At 42.9% G+C, this 14,583-nt stretch overlaps 1 protein-coding gene across 1 annotated transcript in view; it reads right to left on the reverse strand.

The window, feature by feature from the left end:
• Positions 1-14,583, reverse strand: part of DNAH9 (dynein axonemal heavy chain 9) — a gene marked incomplete at its 5' end in the record, with an annotated part of 185,594 nt that overhangs the window by 136,060 nt on the left and 34,951 nt on the right. The window contains 7 exons of the mRNA XM_081848623.1: positions 256-413; positions 3,451-3,555; positions 4,830-4,986; positions 5,419-5,579; positions 6,845-7,084; positions 10,096-10,221; positions 13,285-13,437. Coding sequence (XP_081704749.1) covers positions 256-413; positions 3,451-3,555; positions 4,830-4,986; positions 5,419-5,579; positions 6,845-7,084; positions 10,096-10,221; positions 13,285-13,437 — 1,100 coding nt within the window. The remainder of the gene's footprint in view (positions 1-255; positions 414-3,450; positions 3,556-4,829; positions 4,987-5,418; positions 5,580-6,844; positions 7,085-10,095; positions 10,222-13,284; positions 13,438-14,583) is intronic.

Raw genomic sequence — 14,583 nt, forward strand, 5'->3', positions numbered from 1 at the left:
CCTTGCCAAAGTAGAATAAAATACACATGGCAATGGGAGATATCATGATGAATAGTGTTGGGTATGGAGCAGGGCGTCCCAGGTACAATTTCCAGTGCAATGACAAGCTGCCAGATTGTATACTGAAAACCTCAGTTGATGTTCCATAAAATGGGAACAACAGCTACTCACCACAAAACACTCTTGCAGGAAAGAATGAGGCAAATGTTTTAACATACTAAAAGGAAGCTAAAAGGAACGTGATCCATATCTTACCTGAAAAGAGCTTTCAAATTCTCAGGCAGCTCCGTACGACCGGCATAGCCAGGATTCATGGTGATGAAAATGCCAACAGAGGGAACTAGTTTAATGTCTTCGCCGAGGAAATTAAAATTCTGCTTTTTGTCCCTTATGGCATCCTGTATGCTTTTCACCTGAAAATGGAAGAAGATGGGGCTTTTCGCTCTCCAGCTCCACGGATTTTTTTATAAAGCATGCTTAATAAAACGTGTGCTAAAAAAGCTATGTGATATTATGGTACATATTAGAATCGAGCACTTATCTACACTGCAGTATATCTAAGCAAGAAAATGCCTCCTGTGGGTTGAGAGGGCTGGCATCATCTTTTTTAAGTGATTGTTGTTAAAACTGCTGCCACATTATGAGCAAACTGTATCTTTATGAGCCACTGTACTCCTTCCCCCCCCCCCAAAAAAAAGAAGGGGGAAGGCTGCTCCATGGCTCTGTCAGTATAAATTTTATCCCCTATGAAAAATGACCCCTTCTGCGCCAAACCATTAGGGCTCCTCCAGTCCTGTTTCAGACAGTGGCTAACTGCATCCGGGAAGCCCAGAAGCAGGGCACAAGAGCAGCAGCCCTCCCTATTTTTTTGTCCCCAGCACCTGATATCCAGAGGCACATTGCCTCTGAAGAGGATTTTCCACTTGATTCCAAGGTTAATGAGCAATTGATGACCTACCCTTCATGAATTGGTCTAATTCTCTTTTAAAGCCATCTCAGTCAGTGGCCATCTCCACCTCTTGCTTCAGTGAAGTCCATAAATGAATTATGCTTTTAGGTGAAGAAATACTTTCTTGTGTCTGTCCTGAAACTACAGCCAACTTCACCAGGTGGCCCCCCAGTTGTAGTGTTGTAATGGGGTAGAGGGGGGGTGAATAATTTATCTCCACCCTCTTTTTTTCCATGCCACATGTAAGGTTGCATGAACATTAAATTTAGGCCAGAAAGACCCCTGCCTACTATTGACAGAAACTGACTGGTAATGTGATAAGTTCTCATGCAATCCAGGAACAAAATTTAGGATGGGTCATGGAAGCACGAATGAGGAAGCCTGTGACATATCACCACCTTGTAAACCAGGACTATTCCAAACCAGCCAAAGCAGGAGCAGCTACATAGATTCATTGATACTGGGATGAAAGAAATGAAAAGCCTTCATGCCATGGAAAAATGTCTATAGCATACATTTATCCCCCTGTGTGATGGCTCTGCATAGCCAACATCATAGGAATATATTCAAGGCTAAGAGCTAATTAAAACAGAACACCCACTGCTTTGGGCCAACAATGCAATATCTATACATGCTAAGCTATCCAAGGTAGAATTTTAATTGACCTGGAAGTTAAGTGAGATTTTGAGAGTGGCTGCCTTGAATATTTAATAGCAAGACTAGCACATCTACTACAACATACATGACTTGCTAACTTTATGGCCTGCTTTGTTCTGCTGTGTGGCTCGCACCTCTGAAGCACAGATTCATCGTCTTGACTATTATTCTTTGGAGGGCTTAACGTCAAGAATGTTTTTCCTGTTGTGCTGCTTTCTGAGAGGAAAAACAGATCATCAACGCCATGTTTACTGGCTCAAGATAATCTCTGTATTAACAGGCTGTCTTCAAACACAACCAGCACTTGACAAGACACTCAACACTTGACAAGACAAGCATCTGATTAGGGCTTTCCCCACCATCACATTAACATTCCAAATTGTATTTAAAACTATGATGATAACTTTACAGTGGCACTGCTTATTTCATTTCAGTAGTCTAACTAATGGAGAAAAAACATGTAATGTTGAATCGACTAGGGACTTCTTGTCTGAGGATACCATTTCTCCTTTAATCAGATAATACCCTTTTGCATCTTTTCCTGGGCAGTGCACATTAACAAGCTCAACAGTGTCTAATGATCACTACATGGGTTTTTTACACACACAGCACTTAAAATTCACAGGCCTCATATTTTCACAGAGCACTTCTGTACACAGCACTTCACAACTGTACATACCTTTGCCAAATAACACTACCTAAACCAGAAAGGAGGAGAGGCATATAGTTATGCTACAACTGCCATAGAAGCATTATGTTCTCCATTTCTACTGAGTATCCCTACAGCAAGATCAAATGCCCTCAGCTACTGTTCCTCTCCGTACCCTACAGCTTCCACGTTCTTAGTCCATTTATGACACCAGTTCTGCACCTGGAACCAGGCAAAGCTGATATACAGAATTCCCACCTCACCCAACAGCTGTCAAGCACTGGAACTCAACAGAAATAAAGAATGAACTGTGCTTATAATGGGACCGAATTGCATTTCCAAATAATACAACCACAATACCTTAAAAGCAATATTAAAACCAGTAAACCAAGCCTCCCCCCACTTCTTCTGGATCCAGGTAACCCTATCTTGAAGAAATTTGGTAAGTGGCAACCAGGCATAGGGCTTTTTCTGAGGTGGTGCCCCATTCATGGAATACCCTCCCAAGAAAGATTAACTTGGCATTAACTCTTATGTTTTAGATGCCAGTTTCAGACCACATTATCCTCTCCAGCCTTTGATGGTTACTTGCTTTTCTGCTCTTGTCATTGTTGTCCTTTTCCATAGGACTGTGTTTATATTTTATTGTCAATCGTTAGCTCTCTTGAAGACTGATCAGTGGAAAGGTGGAAATAGAATAAATAACATAAAAACAGTGACCATTTCTGGGCATCACACTAAAATATGGTTTAGCAAGACATAAAGGAGCCTTGCCTCCTTCTAGGCTTGCACACTCTCTCTCCTTTCCATGCAGCCAGGAGGAGGAATAGCTTGAACACCCTTCCTTCCACTTTTCTTTACCCACAGCATGACACATTATTTGAACTGCAACTGTGGTTAAGACTTACTATGGTCAGTTTTAACAAGCCTGCTTCAGAAACCGTAGTTTGCAGTAGGCTTATTTTAAATGAACCATAGTTAACGTTGCCCACAGTTTGTCAGTCTGGACACAGCAATAAGCCATGATTAACTGAAAGCAGAAACAGAAGGCCATGCAAGGGGGAAGAGAGGAGAGCCCAGGAGGAGGTTAGGCTCATTCATGTCTCACCAAACCATAGTTTTGTGTGACATCCAAATGCAGCCAAGCTCTCAAGGTACATTCCTGCCTTACACTTCTTTCCTTCTTATTACTTACCTGTACAGCCACCACTGACAAGACTTCAACAGAAATTCTATTAAACTCATCAAAACAGCCCCAAGCACCAGTCTGGGAAAGGCCTTTGTAAATGTTCCCACAGGACTGCAACAAAAAAGAGGAAAGGACAGCAAAATTACCCACCTATTTTGTTTCGGTGAAATGTGTATACAACCTATTTCCAGTCTCATGAGCAATTTGTTCTGTAGGCACTTTCTAAAGAGCAAAGGAACGGAAGGAGGAAGCTAATAACAGCAATGATGAACTTGGATGGGTTTCTCAATTGTACACTTTTATTACCTATATGCAAACTACCCATTTAAAGATGATTGGTACTGGCTGACAGCACTCCGAGCTCAAATAGATGAAGGAATAATTCTAGGGTTGCTTACTTAGATCAATGAGAAGCAATGAAGAACCATTTAGACAAGGGGTGGGAAACCTGCGGTCCTCCAGAGATGGTTGGACTACAACTCCCATAAGTCCCAGCAAGCACTGTCAGTAGTCAGGAATAATGGAAGTTGTGGACTACAGTAGCTGCAGAGGCAGAGGCAAGGGGGAAGAGATGTTCTTCACCCCTGCTCTAGTTTAATGAAATGTTTCTTCAGCTTTGATTTCAAAACAGGATGGCGCACACCTATGAAATTGTGACTGTGTGAGGCTGTTGTCTCAGCACCTGACTTGAAAGTGAAACAGCCCCACCTACTTTTTGCTGTGCTGCTGCCAACACACAATGCTGAATGCACTGAAGGTAGGTGCACTCAGGTCTAGCATTGTCTGTTGGCCACGATATAGCAATAGTAGGTAAGGCAGTTTCATTTCCAGGTCAGATGCTGAGACAATCCCCTCAGAATGCCACAACTCTGCTGATGGATCCTGAAAGTGTTTCAAATATTTTGGGAACTTTGTTCTTTAAAGCAAAGAACTGGATACAGCCCCACAGCTGATTTTCCCACAAGAGGGAAAATAGTAAGCTTTTGGGGAAATGGAACAGAAGTGAACAAGGAGAATAAATCTGCCCTGGGGAGAACTGCAAAGCTTGAGTGTGATCATGCTTCACCACAGCACTACTCTGTTTTTATGCAAATCCCATTCAAATCAATGCAGATTGTGCAGGAAAAACTTCCCAGTGCGACTGCACCCCAAAGAAAGTGGAATGAAAAGTATGTCAGAACTAACTATAAATGCAGTTTCTCCAAATAAACAAAAACGTGTAGCAGAAATTATATGTATTTAGCTTTCTGCAGAGTTTTGGATTTCTAGTCCTCACCATACCTTTTAAGAGAAACTTCCCTAATGAACCAGCATTTAGTTGAGTTTTCTCTCTACATAGAATCTTACTAGTATGCTATTATTCTTGACTGTTTCTTAAAAGTTACCTTGTAGTCCATTTGCTCTGAACAGTTGAAAACATACACCATGATGCCAAGCGCTCGCCCAAGATCCTTGGTAGTCTCTGTCTTCCCAGTGCCAGCTGGCCCTGCAGGAGCCCCACTCATGGTTAGGTGCAAGGACTGGGTGAGGGTGATGTAGCATCTTCAAACAGGAAGGAAAATATCATCATCATCATCATCCTGCCTTCTTCCCATATTGGAGCTCAAGGCAACTTACACAAATTAAAACAAGACAGAAAACACACACAAAAAGCCTAAAAACATATAAAAGATAATCATTTTTAAAAACAATTAAACTGTAATAGAAATCAAAACAATAGGAAAACAAATATATTGAAATGTAGATAATAAAAACAGCAAAAACAGCAGAGCACAATTAAAAACCCTGTCCTTAAAAAAACAAAATTCTTTTTAAAAAAGAAAAGCCTAGAGCTGCAAAACCATCAAGGCTTTGTGAATTGCACATCAGAAATAGCAAATTTCTGCAAAAACAAAATGGGAGGATGAGGGGAACAGATTCTGCAACAAGCTGCCAAACTAAAGCTCCCTTGTCTGAGCCCTTCCAGATACCTACCTGTCTGTCAGAGGAGTGATGACCAGGCGGGGTGTGTTCCCAAGGTATTCATAGGAATATAGAAACTGTGCATCGCAAATGTTCGCATAACAGTGCTTCTCCTCATCTGCCCACCTGTGTCGGAGTTGAGACAGCCAAAGAAACACCTGTGCATTGTCCACCTTCAAGAGCAGAGCAGAAAATCAACATAAAACAGCTTATGGAGGGGCAAATGGTACAGCTGGAATACTAAGGTGATCTACATGCTCCACAGCGATCGTGAGTGCACTTGGGGGCAATGACGTCAATGGTTTTGCACATCTCACCATTCCACAGTGAGGCAAGTGCCTTGACAGGAGTGCCAGTCAGGTCGGGTAGAAAATCTCCCAGAGCAACACAGTGGGTCCCCCATCCCTGCAAGTGGAGTAGCTACATTCAGGGCAAACTTCTCCAGGGAATGGTGGGCTCTCCAATCAATGGAGTATTAGCAATCCATTCTACGGCAAAGACCAGGTCAAGGGCATGCCCAGCTACATGGGCTGGAACATTAATGTACTGAGAGAACCCCATGGTTTTCATGGAGGCTATGACATCCCAAGCTGGTCCATTTGAGGCAGCTTCAGAATAGATACTGAGGTCCCCTCCCTGACCCAAAAAAAAATAAATAAAAAATCCACTGTGGTAGGGTTCTCCAACACCACATGCAAGACTTCATTCACCAGCTCAGCCAGGGAGGTTGCAGAGCAGTGGGGTAGATGGTACATTAGCAACATCCCTGTGCTGTCTCTTTGTCCAAACATTCACAAACTACCCCTCAAACCCACGCACATTGCCAGTTGGTATCCTGGTAAGGACGATGAAATTCTTCTGGATAACTGTAACACTTCTTCCCTCTCCCTCTGACCTGGAATGGTGCTGCACTGAGCACCCTGCTGGGTCAGCACAGGCCTCCCAGCCCATCTGCCAAGGTCGAAGTTATGCATGACAAGTCTGCCCCATCATACACAATCAAATAATGGATGGTCAATGATGTATTATGGACAGACCTGGCATTTAGCAACTACATGACCAGGCCAGGGGGCCAATTGCCCAGTGTCCCCAGACCTTAGCTAAGACACATAACGCCACTGACCCACCTCAAAGACCCGAATCAAAAACTAGGCGTAACTCACACCCCAGCTCTCACCTGGAACAAGAACCAAAGATTCCCTCCTGTATCCCAGGACGAATTCAGCATATCACCATCCTAACTTTGAGAAAGCTGGCCTGAGGAACGCTGAGTTAGGATGTGAAAAGGGCAAACAGCAATGGCAGCATGGCTTCAAAGTAATCCCAGTGCTGGTTTAGCCAACTACTCGTCTTCACTAGCAATGCACAAGCTCCCTTCTCAGTAATCCTAAGAAAAACAGTATGGAAAAGATCCAGCTGTTTGTGTTGTGTGACAAACCTTCTGAGCGATCATCTTGGCCACCACATCTCGAGCATGCACATCAATGGTGCAGATGGTCATGATCTTCTGCCTGTCACCCTTTGAGAGCTGCCCTATGAGCATGGTGATGAGGGTGTTCAGCTGGGTCACTTGCTTCTTGTAGTACTCCTTCATGGCATTCTCATAGCCTTCTTCCAGCCTGGCAAAGGCAATCCCAACCTCTGTGGTCCACCAAATCTGAGTACAGGTGAGTGCCACCTCGGAAAGAGAAAGAAACTCAGAATACTTTGCAAAGTCAGAAATAAAGGGTGGATTTCTAGGCCACAAGAGTCTATGGGGTGGGATTCAACTTATGAGTCCCATCAATGGAAGCCCTGTGGAGGGGCTTCTGCTTCAGCAACAGAGTTTTCCTTCCCTCTCCTTCTGCCCCCCTCCCCCCACACATTGGAATTGTGTCAGAGGGGTCAGGAGAATCTGTGGAACAGAATATGGGGTAGGGGAGGAGATGGGGGGTTATTCTGTCTAGCAACCCAAAATATTTGCCCTAACAGAGGGATCTCTGTGTATAGGGTGGTATATAAATTCAATAAATAATAATAGTAATAATCTTCTTAGCATGATGCTGAATTCCTCCCAAAATGATTTTTTTTGTACATTCATAGAAGAAGAAATATGTGGTAAAAAATTGTGTCAGGAAACAAAAAGACACCAAAAATACATTTGTGGATAATTCCTGAAAAGGCTACAAGGATTTCGTCTTGTGATACAATGCTTTACCACAGGAGTACAGTGGTACCTCGGGTTAAGAACTTAATTCATTCTGGAAGTCTGTTCTTAACCTGAAACTGTTCTTAGCCTGAAGCACCACTTTAGCTAATGGGGCCTCCTGCTGCTGCCGCTGCGCCACCGCTGCACAATTCTGTTCTCATGCTGAAGCAAAGTTCTTAACCCGAGGTAATATTTATGGGTTAGCGGAGTCTGTAACCTGAAGCGTATGTAACCTGAAGCGTATGTAACCCGAGGTACCACTGTACTGTATTCCGCCATTGTATAAAATTGCTACAGATGAATAAGTCCAGAGATACTTCAGGAATTTTCTCTGAGACATAAGCTGGGACAGATTGTTTTTTTCCATCACTACACCCTCTCCAGCATTAACCAGTGTTTCCCAATTTAATGGGCAAATGTTCCCAGGAGATGGCAACTCATCAAATGAAAAATTCACCAAAGGAAGAAGATAAATTGCAATTACCCTGAAGCAAAAAGATGCCTCAAAGGCCATACCTTCCCACAGGGTTATGGCCACAAAAGATCATGCAGTCATGGCCTAGAATAAAACATGGGATTTAAACATTGCCGATCCTAAAAACATCCCCACTGGCCACCTGCATTAGGTAATCTATGAGAAGCCATAAAAATGTGATATATAGAATTATTGCCACTTAAAGGTCAAAAGATAGAAATGGTAGGTTAACAAATATTGCAAGTCAAAATAAATCATCAGGAAGGGGTACTTTTTCATAATTGAGGGTAAGCAAAAGACCTATGCCATAAAGCTTTGCAAATGGTTCCAAAGCAAAAATATTCCCAACTTCTTAAAAAAACAAAAACGGGTGAAAATACCACCCATATTTTTTTTCAGTGTCGAAATTCTTAATAAGATTTTGATTTCCATATTGGGAAAACAACCACCACTCGATATATATTTTTTTTTAAAGGCAAAGCCATATCCTCCAAGCTTCTATTTATTACATATGAAGAAAATGGATTTTCTTTCTTCTTTTATAGCAAAACTAAAATCCTCTGAGCTGTAAAACCATCTGATAATCTTTCGTCACTGGCAACTCAATTCTTAAAGCACTTACCCAGCTCAGAAGCTATTAAATTGGAGCGAGTGTTTGCAGAGGGTGGAAAATTATAAAAAGTTCAACTGTTAATGCTTTACTGTTAGCCATCGTTACTTCCAGGGCGGGCGCTGCCTTTTTCATCCAGTTTGCAAAGATCTGAGATATGCAAGCTCCTCATTCTTCCACTGGCTTTACCCCACAGCAAAGCTCATGTGCTAATGTTCTTTTCAGACTACAGAAGCTGTTGGGTTTTTTGTTGTTGTTTTTTTTAGGAAGCTTTTTAGGAAGCTTCTATAGGACTCCTACTTCCCAATGATCCATCAGGCTGCACTTCAATTCTGAACTCTGGTAAGCAATCGAGGCTTAACAACCAGGAACAGCATCTGATGAGAATTTCGCAGCCAGGGTGCAAGCGGGTGCCCCAGAGCACTGACAGTGCTTTGAAACTCCCATTGTTCCACGTGCATTTTGTGAGCCGTTTCTGAGCTCTGGGCGCTGCACTGGGCCTAAGATTTCAAATTAAAACTGCAGAATAGAAGGAAATGAGGACCTGTTTCTGCCTCCCCACTTCCAGCTACTCTCTGAAGACTGGAGAAGAAACCCTCTTAAGAATATTTTAGGGGGGTGGGCAGGGGAAGGACTAGACCATGTGAAAAATGAATATTATTTCAGCTGCAGTTCATTCATTTTCAGCTTTGTATTCTGGTTATTAAAAAAGTGCGCCTAGACATTCCGTTGTGTTTAAGGTGCCATTTAGCTCCTAGCTTTCATACCTCAGTTTCTAACACTGCCCATCAAATCTGGAAAAAAATGCACTAGTTGCCTATTGTCTTCTGGGCCTAATTGAAGGTGTTATGGGGTTTAAAGTCCTGAGGGTCCCTACACCTAATGAGATTCTGTGGGGTTAAAGACCCGTGGGAAGATTCTCTGTGGTGGCCCCTCACCTTTGAAATGTCCTCTGCTCTGAAGTGTGTCTCACCAGGATACTGCTGTAATTTCACCAGCAGGTGAAATTTGCCCAGGCCTTTGGGTATATTGGACTTTTCCATTTCTGTCACTGTTGCTTGTTCTACCTGCAACTAAATTCTGTGCAAGCAACTCCCTGTTTGCTGATGTTCAGAGAATGGCTACCACTGGTCAGTTATCGCAAGATCGACCAGGGCTGAATCTACACATATATTTAAAAAACGCTGTGAAATGCTTTTTTAAAAAAAGGAATTCACCATTAGCTCACCATCTAGTGTCACATTTGTATAATGCACTCAAAACATTATATTTGCAGCTGTATAGCTGAGTCCCAGGTGCAGCAGAAATGACAGCTACTCAAGCTAAGGCGGCATAAAATGGGATTTGCCCCAGAACCACGCTTAGCCCACCCTACACACCACGGATTGTTCATCTGAAGAGGAAACAGAGCAGTACCTGTGCTGGGTAGTCAAAAAGCCACTGTTCCCTTGCCTTTTCCTCATAAGCCATCACAGCCTCTGTCATCTCGTGTCTCACAGTGGCCCGCATGTGGTCCAACACACGGTTCAGCCAGCTCTCCACCTAGGGGAGAAGAGGAACCCAGGAGGCTATTACCATCAAGCATTACTCACCCTGGACGTGGTGGTTCTTCCCTCCCTGAAACTACAAAAAAAAAAATTGATTGCTGCTCAAGGCAAGAGGCAAGAGCCAACTTGTCTTGTCCCCTGTTGTCTCCTGTGGCCCCTAGAAGCACCTCACCACCATTCCATCTTCATGCCATGCTTAAAATAGCAAAATACAAAGAGGGGCATTCTTCGTTATAAAAACTCTCCCACTGGAAAGTGCCCAAAGCGTGCACCTAAGCACTTTTTAAAGTCTGGAACGCTAGATCACCTCTCCAGGGCTTCAGGTGACTCTACCTGGAGATGCTGGGGTTCAGCCTGGGACTTTTGGGGTGCAAGGCCTGTGTTCTGCTACTAAGCTGCGGTCCTTCTTCTTCTGAAAGACTTGCCTTTTGGGTGGCCAGAAGGGCTAACTTGCAGGATTTATTTTCCTGCTTCAAGCTGACCTCTTGCTTTATTGTATTTATTCTATTACAGTGGGGTTTTATGCTTATTTCCCGCCCACAAAATTGTAACCAGACCCAACCATTTGAGATGAATCGGGTTATAAATAAATTACTTTTAAAAGCAGCCTTTCCTCTTGCATGCTCACCGTATAATATTAACATCAGGGTCACTTCATACATAAATGCATTTTTCTACCAAGAGACAATATCACGGTCGAAAAATACATGTGTATTAAGGGTATTTACATAAGTGAAGAGTTATAGGGAAATTGACTTTATAGATCTAAAGATATGTTATCAGAAAATAGGTTTTTATCAAGCAGTGAAATTAAAAAAGGAGAGTGAACATCTCTCACGGTTTAAATTTTAAAAAATCAGATGGTTTGTCTGCTTTTCGTGGAATTGCTCACTGGTCAGTTAAAGGAGGTAACATAATTTGAAAAGAGGTTTGATAAACATCTCTCTATCCATATTATACACACATATATGTATAAGGTATTATGGAATTGTGGTTAACTGGAGCAAGTAAATGAATATACGGTGTGCTGGGTTCAGGATATAAGTGACAATATTCATAAACAAGTTTCGGAATATTTATTAACAACAGTAAGGAAGCTTTCCTTTTAACAAGGTGCTACTATTTTCTTGATTATAAAGGCTGTTCATACCAAGTCAGGGAATTAAGTCCATGTAGGTTCAGCATTGTTAACACTGACTAGCAACAGCTCTCCAGGGCTTCAGGCAGCGGTCTCTGCTAACCCTATCTGGACCGAGGTATCCTTCTGGAGTTGGCAGCTACTGCTTTGCAGGGTTTCTGCTCTACTTGGATGGCCAACTCTAGGTGGTTTTGGTAGTACTGCCCAGTCCGGCAGACTCTCCGGTTTGGAGTTCCACAACAGTCTATATCTTGCCCTCCTTGCTGCATAACACAGGGGTCCCCAAACGAGGGACTCATTTATCCAGCCTGTGGTGACCCCCACCACCCACTGCCCACTCTTACTGGAGCTGCGCTGCACGGCTGCCCACTTCCGCGTTGGAGGAGCACCGGAAATAGCTTGTGTGCATGCGCAAGCGCTATTTGCACATACACAAGCATTATTTCCGATGCACATCCGGGTCAGAGGAGGCCCGTGCACATGCGCACAAGCTATTTCCGGTGCTCCTCTGACCCGGAAGTGCGCCGGAAATAGCGTGTGTGCACGCGTATGGGAATGCGCTCCCCCACCCTCTGGCCCAAGATACTGGAGATACTGGCCTGAGGCGCAGTAAGTTTGCTTACCCCTGGCATAACATCTAACATGGAACTGCTGAGTGGGGTAATCTGGAGTTTGGAATTGCACTGCCATAATATGCTGATGACACGTAGCTCTGCTTCTCATTTTTCTCTTTTGCAGGTGAGGCTTTGGTTACGTTGAACCAGTGCCTGACCACAATAACATTCTAGATGAAGACCAACTTACTGAAACCCAATCTAGATGCTGAGTCGGTGGGTCTTCTGACCAAACAAGTGGTGTTCAACTGGTCCTGGATGGGGTCAAAACTCCACCCTGAAGGAATAGGTTCATAGCTTGGGAGCTATCCTGGATCCATTACTGCCACTGGCCTCAGTAGCCTCAGTAGCATGGTGTTCCCCCTACCAGCTTCAGCTATCCTATGAGGATAGGGATAACTTGGCTTCAGAGGTAAACTTGGCTTCTTTACCTCCAGGTTAGATTGCTGCTATGTGTTATATGCAGAGCTACCTTTAAAGACTGTTTAGAAACTGCAGCTAGTGCAGAATGCAGTGGCCAGAGCAATAATGGAGATAGTATGACCAGATTACATCGATCCTGATCCAGCCTCAGCAGCTGCCAACATGTTTCCTAGCTCAGTTCAAAGTGCTAGTCTTAACCTATAAAACCTTATATCGCTCAAGACCCCCAAACCATTCATAGCGCCACTCTAACAAGAGCCTGCCCAGACTCAGAAATGATCAGCTGATGTCATGGTGAAGTGGGAGAGGGCCTTTTCAGTGGTGGCCCCCCTGTCTATACAATGCTCTTTCCAGTGAAGCTCACTTGGCACTGTCATTAATATATTTTCAGTGCCAGATAAAGACCTTCCCCTACTCCCAAGGCATTTGATGGTAACTGTTTTGTTGCTCACATGTTATATTCTCTGTTGTGCATAATTCATCAGCTGTTGTAACAAAATGTTATAGGTATTCTGAAGGATAAAATACGTTTTAAAATTGCATTGCTTTGTTCTTCTGTTTCAGCTTTCCCGTGCTCACGGTTTGTAAGCTGCCTTGTGATTGCTCAGGTGTAAGGCATCAAATAAAAAAGTAAGTAAGTAATACTGAATCTAATGTCACCTCAATCCATGCAGAAAAAGCTCAAATTGTAAAGAGAACTCTTAGGCTGATTGAACTTTCATTTTTGCTTGAATCATGTAACCAGAGTAGGTACATCACAAGGCGTGTTTACAGCACCCATTCAGTGTGCCAAATAGGAAATGCTCTGTTATAGTCTGAACAACAACCACAGGCATAGACCTTGTTCAGAGAAGGAACATGGGTTTCTTGACATCACCCTAACCTGTCCACTGCAGTCACATGGCTCGCTGAAGTTAACATATTCCTCCTCTTTGCTGTACATCCCTAAGCCCAGCTTGGTCGAACTTTGGTCTGAATCCACCTGAAATTTCATCTTGGCCATGTTATCAAAGAGTTTTGAAAGATGTCGCTGGACCTGCAAAATATATATATGTATACAATTAGGACTGAGCACCATGCAGCTAGAGCACACAGCACTTTTCCATATTGCTTCCAAGAATAATGGGCCACAGTTAGGAAGACATAGGAGGATACCATCTATGAACCCACATTCTCTTGCTGCTGCCTTTAAAAATAGTACCATTGGACCCCTGCGTCAAAGAGAAAGACATCTTACATTTATTGTTCATTGTCTTTAGTTAACGCTATTTCTCTTAGAGACCTAAGTTTTGTGCAATGCCTAACAGCCATAATTGGCATTCAGCAGCTTACAGAACCAGCTCACTTCAATCCTGAAAGCTCCTTTTATGTACAAAACATCCCTCCTTCCATTTGATAAACTGTATATAAAGCATTCTCATTCTCTACCAACTTGTCCCCTAAAGCTTTCAATTGCACTTAAATCATTGCAAGTCCAACACTAGGCCCACTAAGATAAAATTGTTGTGTATTTAATCCTCCTCCTGGAATCAGCAGACAGAGCTCAGAGACAACAATGGAAAGGCCACAGGTTTATCCATATTTGATTCTACTTGACATTTATTTTGATTTTACAGCAAATCGCTTTAAATAGGAATAACAGACACAGCTCAAATAATTCCTCCTATATCAGTGAGCTTTTCAAGGCAATATTTTCCTTTGTGTTTTCCCGTGTTTTCTGCTGTGTTCGAGGCATTGATCAAATTGAAGTTCTGAGCCCAATAAGTAGCTGAGAAGGATTCTGCGCTGGAAGAAATGAATGCCTTTTTTTTGCTTTTTTTTTTTTTGGTATGCAGAAGCAGTTAGTTATATAAAGCCTGCAATTGCTTAGAATCCAGTTTAACAGGTGCAGACCTCTAAACGGTGTAGGCATGTGATATTGATGGTATAAATGTGTTAAGTATGGCAACATTCACTCAATCCACCATTCTTCTCTCATCACAATACACTTTTTCCAGGTGTACTTTGACAAGCACTAAACAAGTGGTACTCAAACACAGATAGTGCTCACTTGGTATGCTACAAGACTAAATTCCTTCCTTTTTCTTCTTAATATAGTTTTTGTGGGAGAAGGGGATTCATCCACAGTGGCAAACAAGGAACGGACTTAGGACTCTGCCCTGGGTTGTCATCTTGAAGCCCT

Source organism: Podarcis erhardii, assembly GCF_964252035.2.
Source record: "Podarcis erhardii genome assembly, chromosome: 2".
Classification (NCBI taxonomy): domain Eukaryota; kingdom Metazoa; phylum Chordata; class Lepidosauria; order Squamata; family Lacertidae; genus Podarcis; species Podarcis erhardii.